Genomic DNA, 12,747 nt, shown 5'->3' with positions numbered 1-12,747 from the left:
TTTATCGCTCCATTTAAAATTTTTAAAAATTATGGGGAGTAGGAGGCAAATTTCGAAAAAATATGACGTTTTTGAGAAATCTGATTTCACTTTTACGATTAACGTTAAAAATCTTAAAACTTTTATTTGAAACTTTTATTGAACTGTTACATCTACGTAGATTCCATGATTCTTTTCTTTTACTCATACTATCTTGACATTATAAAATCTATGAATTTTAAAAAATGAACCAAGTGACATATCTGACAGGCAAGTTGAATTTCGAAACAATTTTGAAAGCATATAACTTTAATGAAGGCTATAGCCGGATAAGAGGGTGAAAAATGCCTTCCGCACGAATTGACTTAAAAGTATTTGTGCAATATTTCTAAATCAAAAGAAAGTTTTTTTAGCGCGGTTTATAACTCTTCACCCTTTCCCTCTCCTACATAACAAAGAAACTGTTATGTATTTAAGATGTATATGGAGAGTTGCGCGCCGCGAGGCAAAGGAGCCTAATCGTGACACCTTTCGGCGTTATCGTTCTAGTTTACCCCCGAATATCGGCTAAAGCCCGGCTTTTAGCCGAGTCATCGTCTCCCGCTGTCGCAGAGACCAGGACAGGCGCGTAGCGAGCGGATGCTCCGTTTATAAGCTCCGGTTACTCCGATTGTGTTCTAACTAATAAATAGTTCTGTGGTTAAAAGTGTTCGAATCATTAACTCCGGTTCTCCTTCTCTCAAATATAATATTCGAATATACAAGAATATAACAGAAACATTTTTTAATTTAATTTTTTATTAAGAGTTTAACAAGGCTCTGTAATATAAATATAAATTTAAAGTATAAGACAGGCAATAAATCTCAAATATGAGATTATTTCATATTTTAAAATCTTGGCCGTGACCAAGTAAAATTTGGTGCCTTGTACACAGATATTTAATTCTAACAAAAAATTTAGTTTTGTTGGGATAACGCACTGTCATCCGCGATTTGGCTCTTATTGCCTGTTTTACAGTTTAATGAAGGTGACTAGCAGACCTCTTCGGATCATGTTACGTTACGAAAATTATTTTTATAACTAAAAAAATATTTTTTGCATTTATATTTTTAAACAAATGGCGGTGACTAGAGCTCTGCAACTATGACACTCGTTTGGACAGTGACTTACGGCAGAAGCACCCGCATCTCATTATATTGTTTTCAAATTAAAAAACCAATTTTTCATATTGTCATACAATTACTTTTATATCATTTAGTCACCAGAATCTATGTTCCTAAAATTAACGCATAACATAAGTGTTTTTGTAACTTGACCCAAGTTTAAGGAAAAGTTTCCATTTTTTGACAAAATTTGCCGACGAAAATTGTGTTCAAGTTACCAAAGTAAACTTTAAAATCGCTAGTTTCGCACATGCCTTAAAGCTACGTGTTTAATTTGAAGATCGCGTTTAAGAATTTTGTGGGAGTTTATGATGTTCCCAGTTTGAAAAAATGATTTCGAAAAAACGAAAGTTTTATTACCCCGCACTAAACCACGTGATTTTGGGCCCCTGTGAAAATGGCTGAATTTTTAATATGTTGTACTTTTTGAGTCACTGAACAAATATTTCCTCAGGCAAAATTACAAAAAATGGACAGTTTCAGCGTTTCAACTCTTAGAAGCTTGAGGTCAGACGAGCAAAGATATCACTTTCGGATCAATGCGGTTACTGTTACAAGGGAACAATATGAATTTTTAGTGAACAAAATAATTAAAAAGTAATTTGTTTGTGATAATATTGTTTAAACAATTTATGTCGTGACTAGGGGTCGTGACTATGAGTCGTGCAAGGGGACTCACGTACAGAAAGCAACCCGAATCGTTCATGTAAATAATGATGTTTTCAAATTGTTTAGACAATACTATCATATTATTTAAACAATATTGTCATAAACAAATTACTTTTTAATTATTTTGTTCACCAAAAATTCATATTGTTCCCTTATAACAGTAACCGCATTGATCCGAAAGTGATATCTTTGCTCGTCTGACCTCAAGCTTCTAAGAGTTGAAACGTTGAAACTGTCCATTTTTTGACATTTTGCCTGAGGAAATATTTGTTCAGTGACTCAAAAAGTACAACATATTAAAAATTCAGCCATTTTCACCGGGGCCCAAAATCACGTGGTTTAGTGCAGAGTCCTTTATATTAATTTTTTATGTTTATGTTTATGAATTTCTCGATATAAAAAATATGTTAATATAAAAAAAGTTTCTTTTTTACAAAAAATTTTTGTTTTATTGCCATTTAAATTTAAAAAATTTTTTAAATTAAAAAATGTAATTTTTATGAAGTGACGCTTTGAAAAAATTTTTGAATATTGCTCTCAAAAAATAATTTATGGAATTTATTCAGAATTTTCGGATTAATACAATAACATATTTTAAAAAATTAGAAACCATATGTTTACATTATTTTTTATATAAAATGTATATAAATGTAACTTATATATTAAATCTAATTATAAATATTTATTTTTAATATATCTGCATGTATTATAATTTTGTTATAAACTTTCTATCTTATATTTATTATAACATATTTCTAATCATATTGGAATATTTATATTATAATTATATTATAATACATATCCCGATTTTTATTTTATTAAGTCAAAATTTCTTAACACTGAAATTATCCATTTATAATGTTATTAACATAGAACTTTATTGTATTACTATAAAAAATATTAAATTATTACGTACTTAAAAAATTCTAATTTAACACGAAAAAGTAAATTTAGATATAGTTACATTTTTGGAATTAAACTTATCATGCTTTAATACTTTTCTGTACAGTATAAGATTAATCAATTGGTGTAAAAAAACATAGTTACTTATAAAAAAAGTATGCAGCTACATGTTGAATATTACATATTCTTTTTAAAACAATTATCTGCTTTCTTTATACCAATTGATTGATCTTATTATCCTGTGCAGAAAAGTATTAAAGCATGATTATCGAAAATTGAATTTTTACAAGATATTTTACATTTTATGTCAAAAAATTGTTAGATTCAAACTTTTATAACTCAATGAAAAAATACTTTATTATAGGGTTTTGGAAAGCTGTTGAGATAACCTATAAGAATACGAAAAATAATGAAAAATAAGTAGTTCCATTTAAGAAATTGAAGTTGACCTTCACGTAACTTTCAAATAGCTTTTCAAGGTCAAATCAACAGCACCACCTTATGTTTCCCACAAAACCATATAATTTTTGTCTAAAACGTTTTTCTCTAAAATGCTTAGTTTGTGCAAGAAAAGAAGTGTACGGGTAGTTTGCGACACCCGGTATATAACATTGGCAAAAATTTATTGTCTATGATTATGCAATAATCTATATTTTTTCCCAGAACACCATGAACAGCTTCTACTAGTTATCGAACTTTTGTCACCAAACGTGAATCATTCGATTCTTTAATTATTAATTGTTTACGTTTTCCTTTAAAAGGCGGTATATATTAATATATAACATCTCTATAGCTATTTTCCAATTTGTTTTTGATGCTTATAAAATCTATCTAAAACAAATATATCACCTTCTTTTATTAGAGAATTCAAACCATCTTCTTGAGACATAACGATTTTTAAAATAGCGTAGCATCATTTTGGTTTGCATAAAAAGATTCAGCTAAATCAATGACAAATCTGTTTTTTATACAAATGGTAAATGGGTTACACAAAGTTACTGCTTTTTGCACAGAACACACTTTCCGTTGATAATTGTTACTATTTTTTTTATGTCAATAATATATAATATATAATATGTTCCATCAAGGTGCAATTTCACGTGTCGCTAAAACAAGTGATTGAAGCGACAGATTTGTCGCTCGTAATCCAGCATCAACAATTTTGTAGTTTGAATCAGTTCAACTACAAAGCATTTACTGCTGAAACGTTCAACTTTATCAATTCTATCGCGCTGTTATCCTTTTCATGTACAAAAATTATCGCTGTTTAGTTCAGCGACAAAAGTTGTTACATGATCATTTTGTCGCTCAAACAATCGGTTTCAGCGGCTCGTGAAAAGGCACCTTCACATATTACATACAATTATTAGTTAAGATTATTAATATTGTGCACTTCTCAACTTAAATTAAAAAGTAATGAGTGCTTGGACTACGCAGTTCGAGATTTTTTCATTGATGTCAGTAAACTAATTAAAAAATTAATATTTTCTCAAATCAAACTTGTAAATATTTTTAAATATGCATCGCTCATAGAATATAATTGCTAATTTGATTATAAATACTCGAGTCCTCTCTTGACATTGTCTCCTTGAGAAAATCTAGCAACCTCTTGCAATTCTATATAACACATTCTATACAATACATAAAAAATAACACGAATATTTTGAAATTCTATCAAAAATTGTTTTTTAATTAAATAAATACTGTAACAACAGTAAAATCATTTTTAAATCTTTCTTAAAATCATAACTTTAGTTTATGTAAAAACTTGCAATTGAGCTTTAAATGGTACAAAAGTTTCAAAACTTGTGTAACATAAAAAGCAATATTTCTGAGTAGCAATGACTCGAGAAAATGGCATTTCGACAGTCAATGACTGTTCTGTTGGATGATTCAAGGTCTGTAGATTGACAGGAGGGGAAGTAAGGTCTTCGCACTCATATTTCCGCATTTGGGCTCCAAAATGGCGCCGCTAATCCAGTCACCAGACAGCTGTTCAACTACATTTTTTTTTCACTAATATTTTGTACGACACGCACCGACATACAACACACATAACTTCGTGGCCCCAAAATGGCGGCTCATGCGAAGACCTTCCTTCCCTTCCCGTCAATCTACGGGTCTTGGGGTGATTCATATATAAATTCGTCTTTTGATGATTCTGTTGTAGCTTGACTACTTATATAATCTACATTGTGCTCTGGTTGACTACCCAGATAACCAAGTATGCCCAAGCAACGTATGAAAATAAAATGCTAGCAATGGATGCTGGTTCCAGAAATATGAATTAAATGTTTGAGTGGCTAAATATAACGTTAACATTTTGTCGTAATCAAATGCTTAGCTGAAGAAGAGCATATTAAATAAGCATACTGTTAACAAAAAATTAGCATAATAATGTTTTCAATCTGCTAATAAATGCGAACACTTTGCTATCATTATGCCAGCATTAATTGAAATTAAGTTGAAAGTAATGTTTATTTTATGCTGTCATTATGCTAAGATATGGTACGCTTCTTCATGTCTTATCGATAAATCGAATATGAAAAAGAAATCGATAATTGAATCAAATGCCATGAACGCCACAAATAAAGAATCTATTATGTACATATAGTATATCGTTCCGTGAATTCTAAATTTGACTATGTGCTTTGCAAATTTATTGTTTGTGTTCTGTGTGAAACTGAAACAAAAAATTGACTAATCCTCTATTTGAGAAGCATCGAAAAAATATATACATTATTTTAAGGAAAATGGTAGGGCTAAAATTTAAAAAAATTCGATTTTTTTACATATTTCGATAGTGTGATTCTTTAAGAATATTTCTGTTTTATTTTTTGAGAAATTCGTAAAATTGAACTCAAAAGAGCCAAAAATGTGAGACCGTGCACGGTCGGCAAAATTGAAATTATAAACTTTTTTACAGTTTTTTCTGCGCTGAATGAACTTGTAGTGCATAGTGTGCAAAAACGAAATCAATTTTAGCACGGTCAATCACTGCGTTTGATATCAAAGTTACTTGTAAGCAATGCGAGCCTTGTTATGTGAATTCAAGTCCAAAAACGACTTCTCATACGATGTAAATATGCGTTTTGTGTTAACTACGTTTTTTTCGAAATAATATTTTTCGCTAGTTTTGCCACAATAACTTAAGAACGGTTACAGATATTGACTTGAATTTTTTTTTAAATAAAGATAATGAATTTTTCCATAAACTGAATCTATTTTAGCGCATAAAAATTTATTGTTTATAATTGTTTTAATAGCAAATCACTTGAATTTTTTGAACTTTTTTTTATTTTTAATCGCCACTATTTTTATCTTGGAATTTTTTCAAATTTTAGGTTTAGTCTATAGAAAAGAATCTTAGCAATAAAACTAAAAAAATTAAAAAATTCCAACGCGTTCACTTGGAATCATGGCAAGAACAGAGCAGTGCGCAAATTACGCGGTTGCATTTAATTATTAATATTTTCCTTCATTATTTTTTGAATTTTTTTATTTAATTTTTCATTTTGTTTACTAAGGAAGCATTAAAATCATACTTAAAAAATTTTTATGTATGTTTATTCGTTTGTCCACAAACAACATTTGAATTTTATCTAATTTTCGGCCGTTCAAATCTTCCTCTTTATACATTTCTATTTTTCGTCTTTCTAGATTAAGTTACGTGTTGAATATTATAGGGCCTTTTTTTGTAACTTTTAACAATGTTGTTATGCATCAATACGTAGATTTTTGGATCATGTAATATAGTTGCGCAATAATACATATTAATGACATCAATAAAGGTTATAGAATAGGACCCTAATTTAAAATACATATTTTTTTTTACAGATTTGCGTTTATGTGTCATTGTAAAAAAAAATTGTAAATTTTTAAATTAATTTTTGTATATATTTTTATATATATTTTTATCTTAAAAATAAAAAACTGTATGTACGACAGCAGCAAAAAATTCGAAAAAAATTGCGTGAGTCAATAATGAATAAAGCAGTTGCAGTTATTAATGATAATGCGAAAACAATCTCACGATAATTTATCTGACATTGATTATTTGTGCTTCAGAAAGCGACCTTTTTATTATTACAATCATCAATGCTAATCATGTTATCCTTGACTACGAAAACAGTTTTAGTTTTTCATCAATAAACGATGATTGCAGTGATTCTCAAGAATTCGATGATTTCAATAATGAAAGTGATTATGAAGAATCCACGAGTAAAAAGCGACAATGATGATATAGTTGTGATATATCAATAACAAAGAATCATTTCAAAATCTATATAGTAGATTGTTTACAAAAAAATATTACATATAGTGGGTAAAGACACCTTGGATGTAATATAAGAAGTCATAAATATTTTATTTATCTGCCACAAGATTCAAAAATGTTACTCAAAATTCCTCGTGCAATATCGAATATTATTACGATTGAGTCAGAAGAAAAATATCTTCATCTTGGCGTGAAGAAAAAAATGTATCGAACTCTTGCTCAAGCATTGCCACTTGTTATTCCAGAAATGTCTTTAATTGATTTCAACACTGATGGTATGGCATTGGATAAGAGTGGTAATATCAACTTTGGCCTATACAAATTAGAATAACGAATATACACGATAGCAAGCCAGAGCTAGTAGATATTTACAAAGTTCCTAGTAAGCCATCCAGTGCTGAGAAATTTGTCGCAGCATTTATCTCCGAAGTAAAAAAAAAATCGAACAAGCGGGCATTATATTTAAAGATAAAATTATACCTGTTTCTCTGAAGTGTTTCATGGCTGACTTGCCAGCTCATTCATTTTCTTTAAATCATAAGGGTCACATGTCTCTTAAACCCTGTCCAAGTTGCAAGATTTCTAGCAAAATGCATGAAAGACGTCTTGTTTTTCTTGGTTCAAATTACTTTCTAAGAAATGATGTAGTATGATAAAAGATCCAATGCTAATCATCACAAAGAAGATGCGCTATCTAGTCTTCCAATAGGATTAGTTTCTCAAGTACCTTTTAAGTATATGTACTTATATAAGGGAACCATCCAAGTGTCCGACGCCGATTTGATTCTCCTTAATATGTTGTAAAGTATACAATTTTAAGGTATATGTTTTTTTTTATACGTGCCCAATTGAAGGTTTAAGGGGTGATTCACCCTTGTGAAAAAAAACGAATTTTTTCTTTCCAAGAGAATATTATCAATACCAAAAGAGATATGAAAAAATGTTTGAAACAAAAATCACACGGTTCTTTATGCACTTTATGCCTGTGTATTTCAAATTTTGAAAATTTAAATTTTTGTTTCAAAATCTAAAAATTTATTATTTAACAATAGTCAACTGCTGGAAAATCAATTTATTGTTTCTGTTCTTAATATTTAATAAGTGTAGTTTTATTATACCATTAGCAATGCAATGTGCTGCTTATTTCTTATTTTTATTGTTTCGGATATTTAATTGTTGAGCAATTTTATTGATAATAATTACTAACTTTATTTACTTAAGTTTTATTCGAATTTTGATTCTATAAATGTGTTTACACATTACCATATAGGTATAAAATTTTCTTCGTTAATGTATAGTTTTCATAGGTATAAAACTTTCTTCGTTGATTTAATATGAATAGTAAGAAAATTATGTATATTAAAATATTCGTATATTACTGCTACAAAATCCTAATTGTCTGGAAATTTATAAGAAAGAAAATTGTAAAATTGTTGTGAACATTTTCTTTTCTTAGGATATAATATTGTATGTGCACGTTCTTTCTAAAAATGCACCTTACAAGAAAATTGGTTTGATTACTTTTATTGTAGTAATAATTTAATTTCATTGTACTTCGGGTTTTCTTATACATTTTCTAGGTACATTTACGTGTACAATTTTTATATTATTGCTTGTTTACAAAAATGTTTTTCATTTTTTTGTCTTTTTCAAGCAGATGCTAAACTTAATCTTTCATTTTCTGTTTAATGATTAAGATTTTACAACGGTACACATTAATGAAAATATTTTTATTTTTATCTTTGTTAACTCTACAGTATTACTTTTATTTTTTTATTTAACAAGTAACATACTGAATTGGAAAAGTGCCTCTAATGCAGCCTCAGAGAAATGTTCCAAAGCCACGAAGATATTAATCTTCGTCCAGTGAAGCAGAAAAGACAGAAGCGATAAAAAAGTGAGGCAAGTGAGGACAGACGATTAAAACCGTCACACAAATCAGAAAGCAAGCGAACTCTGTTAAGGAAAATATATTATTGGTTATGAAAAGGGTTCTTAAACTTCAGGCTGCACAAGCTTATAAACCAATTCCTCTTTGTCCATCTAATTCTTCATCCGTTTTACCTACAACTCAAGAAATGCCAAGTTGTTCAAATACTTTGTGGAAGAAAGCAATTACTATTCCATCGTTGCAAAATCCAACAACTACAACTTTCACGTTTATCACTTCGAATCCTAAAAATTTTGTGACATCCGAAATAACATATCGTTATAATTGTCTGACTTCAGATACGACAAAACATACTGCGTCAAACTCAACATATGTACCATCGTCATGGGAAGCGATTCCATATCTGTGCAAGTTGCACATGTAACAGCTTGTAAATTCTGCAAGTTTAATTGTGATCTAATAGTATATACGAACATGTTGACGTCAAACACAGACCACGTAGATGATGAACTCATTGTCAGTGTTTCTACGCACAAGCAACGGCTTATTGAGAACACGCAGAATTTTGTTGAAAGCACACAGTCAGAGGTTTTTCGAGGAAACAAGTATTCCTGAACTTCAAGAAAACTTTTCTAATAATCAAATCAATGAAGAAGATACAGAAGATAACAAAATAGAAATTAACAGGTGAGAATGAAAATAAATTAAACGAAGAGGATGAAGATGAAAATAGCAATAATTCTGTAAACGCTGAATATTTGAATGCTAATCAATCAACTAATTTGTCAGTTAATTATCAAAATAAAGCACAAGATGCTAGTGACAGAGAAATTGAGTAAATATATGTATATTAGGTATATTCTTATCGATAAAAGATGTCCTTAGACATTATATAGATAAAAAATTGATTAATTATCGCCAAAAAATAGTACTGCAACGTATTCACAACTTGTTAGGCAATACATTTGAAGAATCACTTTCTTATTCATGGTGAGAGAGAAAATCAGTTAGAACATTACCATTTCACTCAACAAGATTAGTCAATGCTATACAAAATACGAACACTATTTTAAAAAAACCTTATTTTAAGGGTGCGATTTCACTTGATATTTGTCGGACGTATTAGCTATTAGATAGAACATATATAGGATTTTCATTAAAATTCTAGAAATTCCCTATTCGATAACCAATCGATACGTCCAACAAGTTGACAAATATTGGATGTATAAAATCGCATCTTGAAACTAATAATGTAATGATAATCTATAGTTTTACTTCTTTTAATTATTTATTTAGGAAATTAATTATTAAACGCCTTTAAATATATTTTTCAGATGCCATAGCCAATAATGAATATTTTGATCTTCCAACACAAGCTGAATTTAAAGCGGGACTGCAAGAGGCTTTATCGCGTTGTAAAGCAAAGATTCAGAAACTCTCAACAAAGAACAAACTTCCCTGTTAGATCAGAGAAGACAACGAGGCTAACGGGATATTAAAGAATTGCCTAATATATATAATATATATATATGAATAGAACAGAAAAAATATTTTATATGATTATTTTTCTAACTAGTTATGAAAATATTTGGTATTTGATAATATAATATAAATATATTTGTGTACAAGATTATATTCACGAAAAAACTTATTTGCACCCTAGCATGCATGCATGCAACTAAGCAATTAATGTTAGCACAATGCTAGTAATATTACCCAGCATCTGATGCTAGCATAATGTTTGAGATTAGCAAACAAAAGACGTAATGTAGCCAAGCATTTATTTAATTCTAATGCTAGCACAATGTTTAAAACGTGCAAAGTTCCATTTCCAACATCGAATGTTAACAAACAACAGCGCACGAATGACATAGATGCAATGCTAACTCTTTTTTTAGCAACATGAAGGCGTTCACTTGCGTTCACTTTGGCTATCTGGGTAATTGTTAATCGATTTAAAGAATCTTGTGATATAATTAATTGCTCCTCAAAGTTATCCAATTTGTGCGCTCCTTTTAAAACTTTTATTTTTGAAGTGATTGGCTATAATAAAAAAGCAAAAATTAGAATTGCTTAATTATTTATATTTCAATTAAAATATTTATTAATAAACAATAGATAAAAAATATTTTTTTAAGTCTTCCATTATGTAATAGCAAAAAAGTTTTTAAATAAAAAAAATCAAGATATAAATAATCACATTATCTGTATGTGTTCTTTTATAATTTTTATATTTACCTGTTTAAAAATTCTATTTTGATCTTGTTGAAATTGTTTTTGTATTTGATTATCACTGTTAGTTTCTTTTTGTTGTTCATTATTACGAAAATTTTTTAATGCTTTATTAACTATTTTCCAACACTTTAAACACAATTTGTTCCCAACAGTCACAAGTTTGTTTATGCAAGTAGCAATAGATACTATTTCATTCTGAGATATTTCTTTTTTAGGTCCACTAATTTTTCGCAAAAAAATATTGCATCGTATACATTTAGTATTATCGAACTTTAATCTTCTTGATGCATTATTATTAGTGGCCATACTGTAATCATATGAGTATAATTACAACGTTGCATTGAGAAAAAAATCAGTTTAATATAAGAGGAAATGTTATGTTTAGTTTATGTTAAAGGAGCAATATTATATGTATATACTGCCAACACGAAATAAGTTGAACTAACTTAAAACTTCATCGGCAACACGCAAAAAATATCACTATAATAGAAGTAAGATTATATCGACATATTTTATATTTAATATACATTTAGAGCGACATTTGATTAACACTTAGCACTCGAAACAAATATATCAAAAATGTAAATATATCTTATTTTACTTTTTCCCATTAAATTAATTTTTTAAGTACATATAATAATTTAATATTTTTTATTAGATAGCAATATAAAAGTTCAATATTAATATCATTAAATGAATAATTTAAGCGTTAATTTTTAACTTAATAAAATAAAATTTATATATATGTATATATATATATATATATATATATATATATATATATATTATAATTATAATATAAATATTCAAATATAATTAAAATATGCTACAAATATAAGATAGAAAGAAGAATATCAAAATTTGGCTATCGGTATTCATCAATGATATAAGTGTCGTTAGATAGATCTCGTCTAATAAAACAAAAGTTGTAATGGTCATAATTCGATTGGTGCATGAGGTCAAGAGTTACAAAATAAATAACGCAAAGCGACAAAGTATGTCGTGTTCGTCCATCTACGAACCTTGATAGGAACGAACTTAATTCTTCTCTATAATACCGAAAATAAAATCGAAATTTTATTTCATTTTTTATGGTATTCGGTCTCAATCTTATCTAATTTTTCTGCAGAATTGCTAAAAAAATTTATTATCGTCGCCAAATCTGTCTATATATATGTATATGCATTAAATAACAACTCAATGCAATAGTTATTAATAGATAGGGACAAAAATGTATTTTGCGCACAGTGTAATATTAATCAGTAAAAAAGGAATAAAAAATAAAAACATGAATATATGAATATTGCATTATTACTTTTGAGAAATTATTTTTCTCCACACTATCAATCGCTATAGAATCAATGTATATGTGTATAATCGTCGATAATACCTGTGTGCTCATGCTGCCCTGACGGGAATTTGATGCCCCTTTCTTTTCATCCCTTGCTCCTCGCACCTGGTTAAGTCGAAGCGTCACCTCGGCGAGCTTCCAGACTGCCCAGTTCCCGATCTATCAACTGTAGAGAAAACAAAACGTTAATTAATTGCAAAAAATAATGGTATGCCAAAAATGTTGTATTATTTTCACGAAAATAATACATTTTTACAATGTTATAGAGAAAAAAGAGAA

At 28.8% G+C, this 12,747-nt stretch overlaps 1 protein-coding gene and 1 long non-coding RNA gene across 2 annotated transcripts in view; one reads left to right on the top strand and one right to left on the bottom strand.

Annotated features, from left to right (window-relative positions):
• Positions 1–12,747, bottom strand: part of LOC114944394 (uncharacterized) — a 57,478-nt gene that overhangs the window by 18,824 nt on the left and 25,907 nt on the right. The window contains 2 exon segments of the mRNA XM_085480693.1: positions 12,508–12,593; positions 12,596–12,634. Coding sequence (XP_085336819.1) covers positions 12,508–12,593; positions 12,596–12,634 — 125 coding nt within the window.
• On the top strand, positions 9,070–10,921 carry LOC146723963 (uncharacterized). The gene is made up of 2 exons (XR_014924259.1): positions 9,070–9,569; positions 10,217–10,921. It is a non-coding gene; the product is annotated as an uncharacterized LOC146723963 (long non-coding RNA).

Source organism: Nylanderia fulva, unplaced genomic scaffold (assembly GCF_048542155.1).
Source record: "Nylanderia fulva isolate GAGA-0341 unplaced genomic scaffold, ASM4854215v1 Scaffold158, whole genome shotgun sequence".
NCBI classification, from domain to species: domain Eukaryota; kingdom Metazoa; phylum Arthropoda; class Insecta; order Hymenoptera; family Formicidae; genus Nylanderia; species Nylanderia fulva.
The sequence above is the reverse complement of the archived record's forward strand: the minus strand, read 5'-3'. Positions and strand labels throughout refer to the sequence as shown.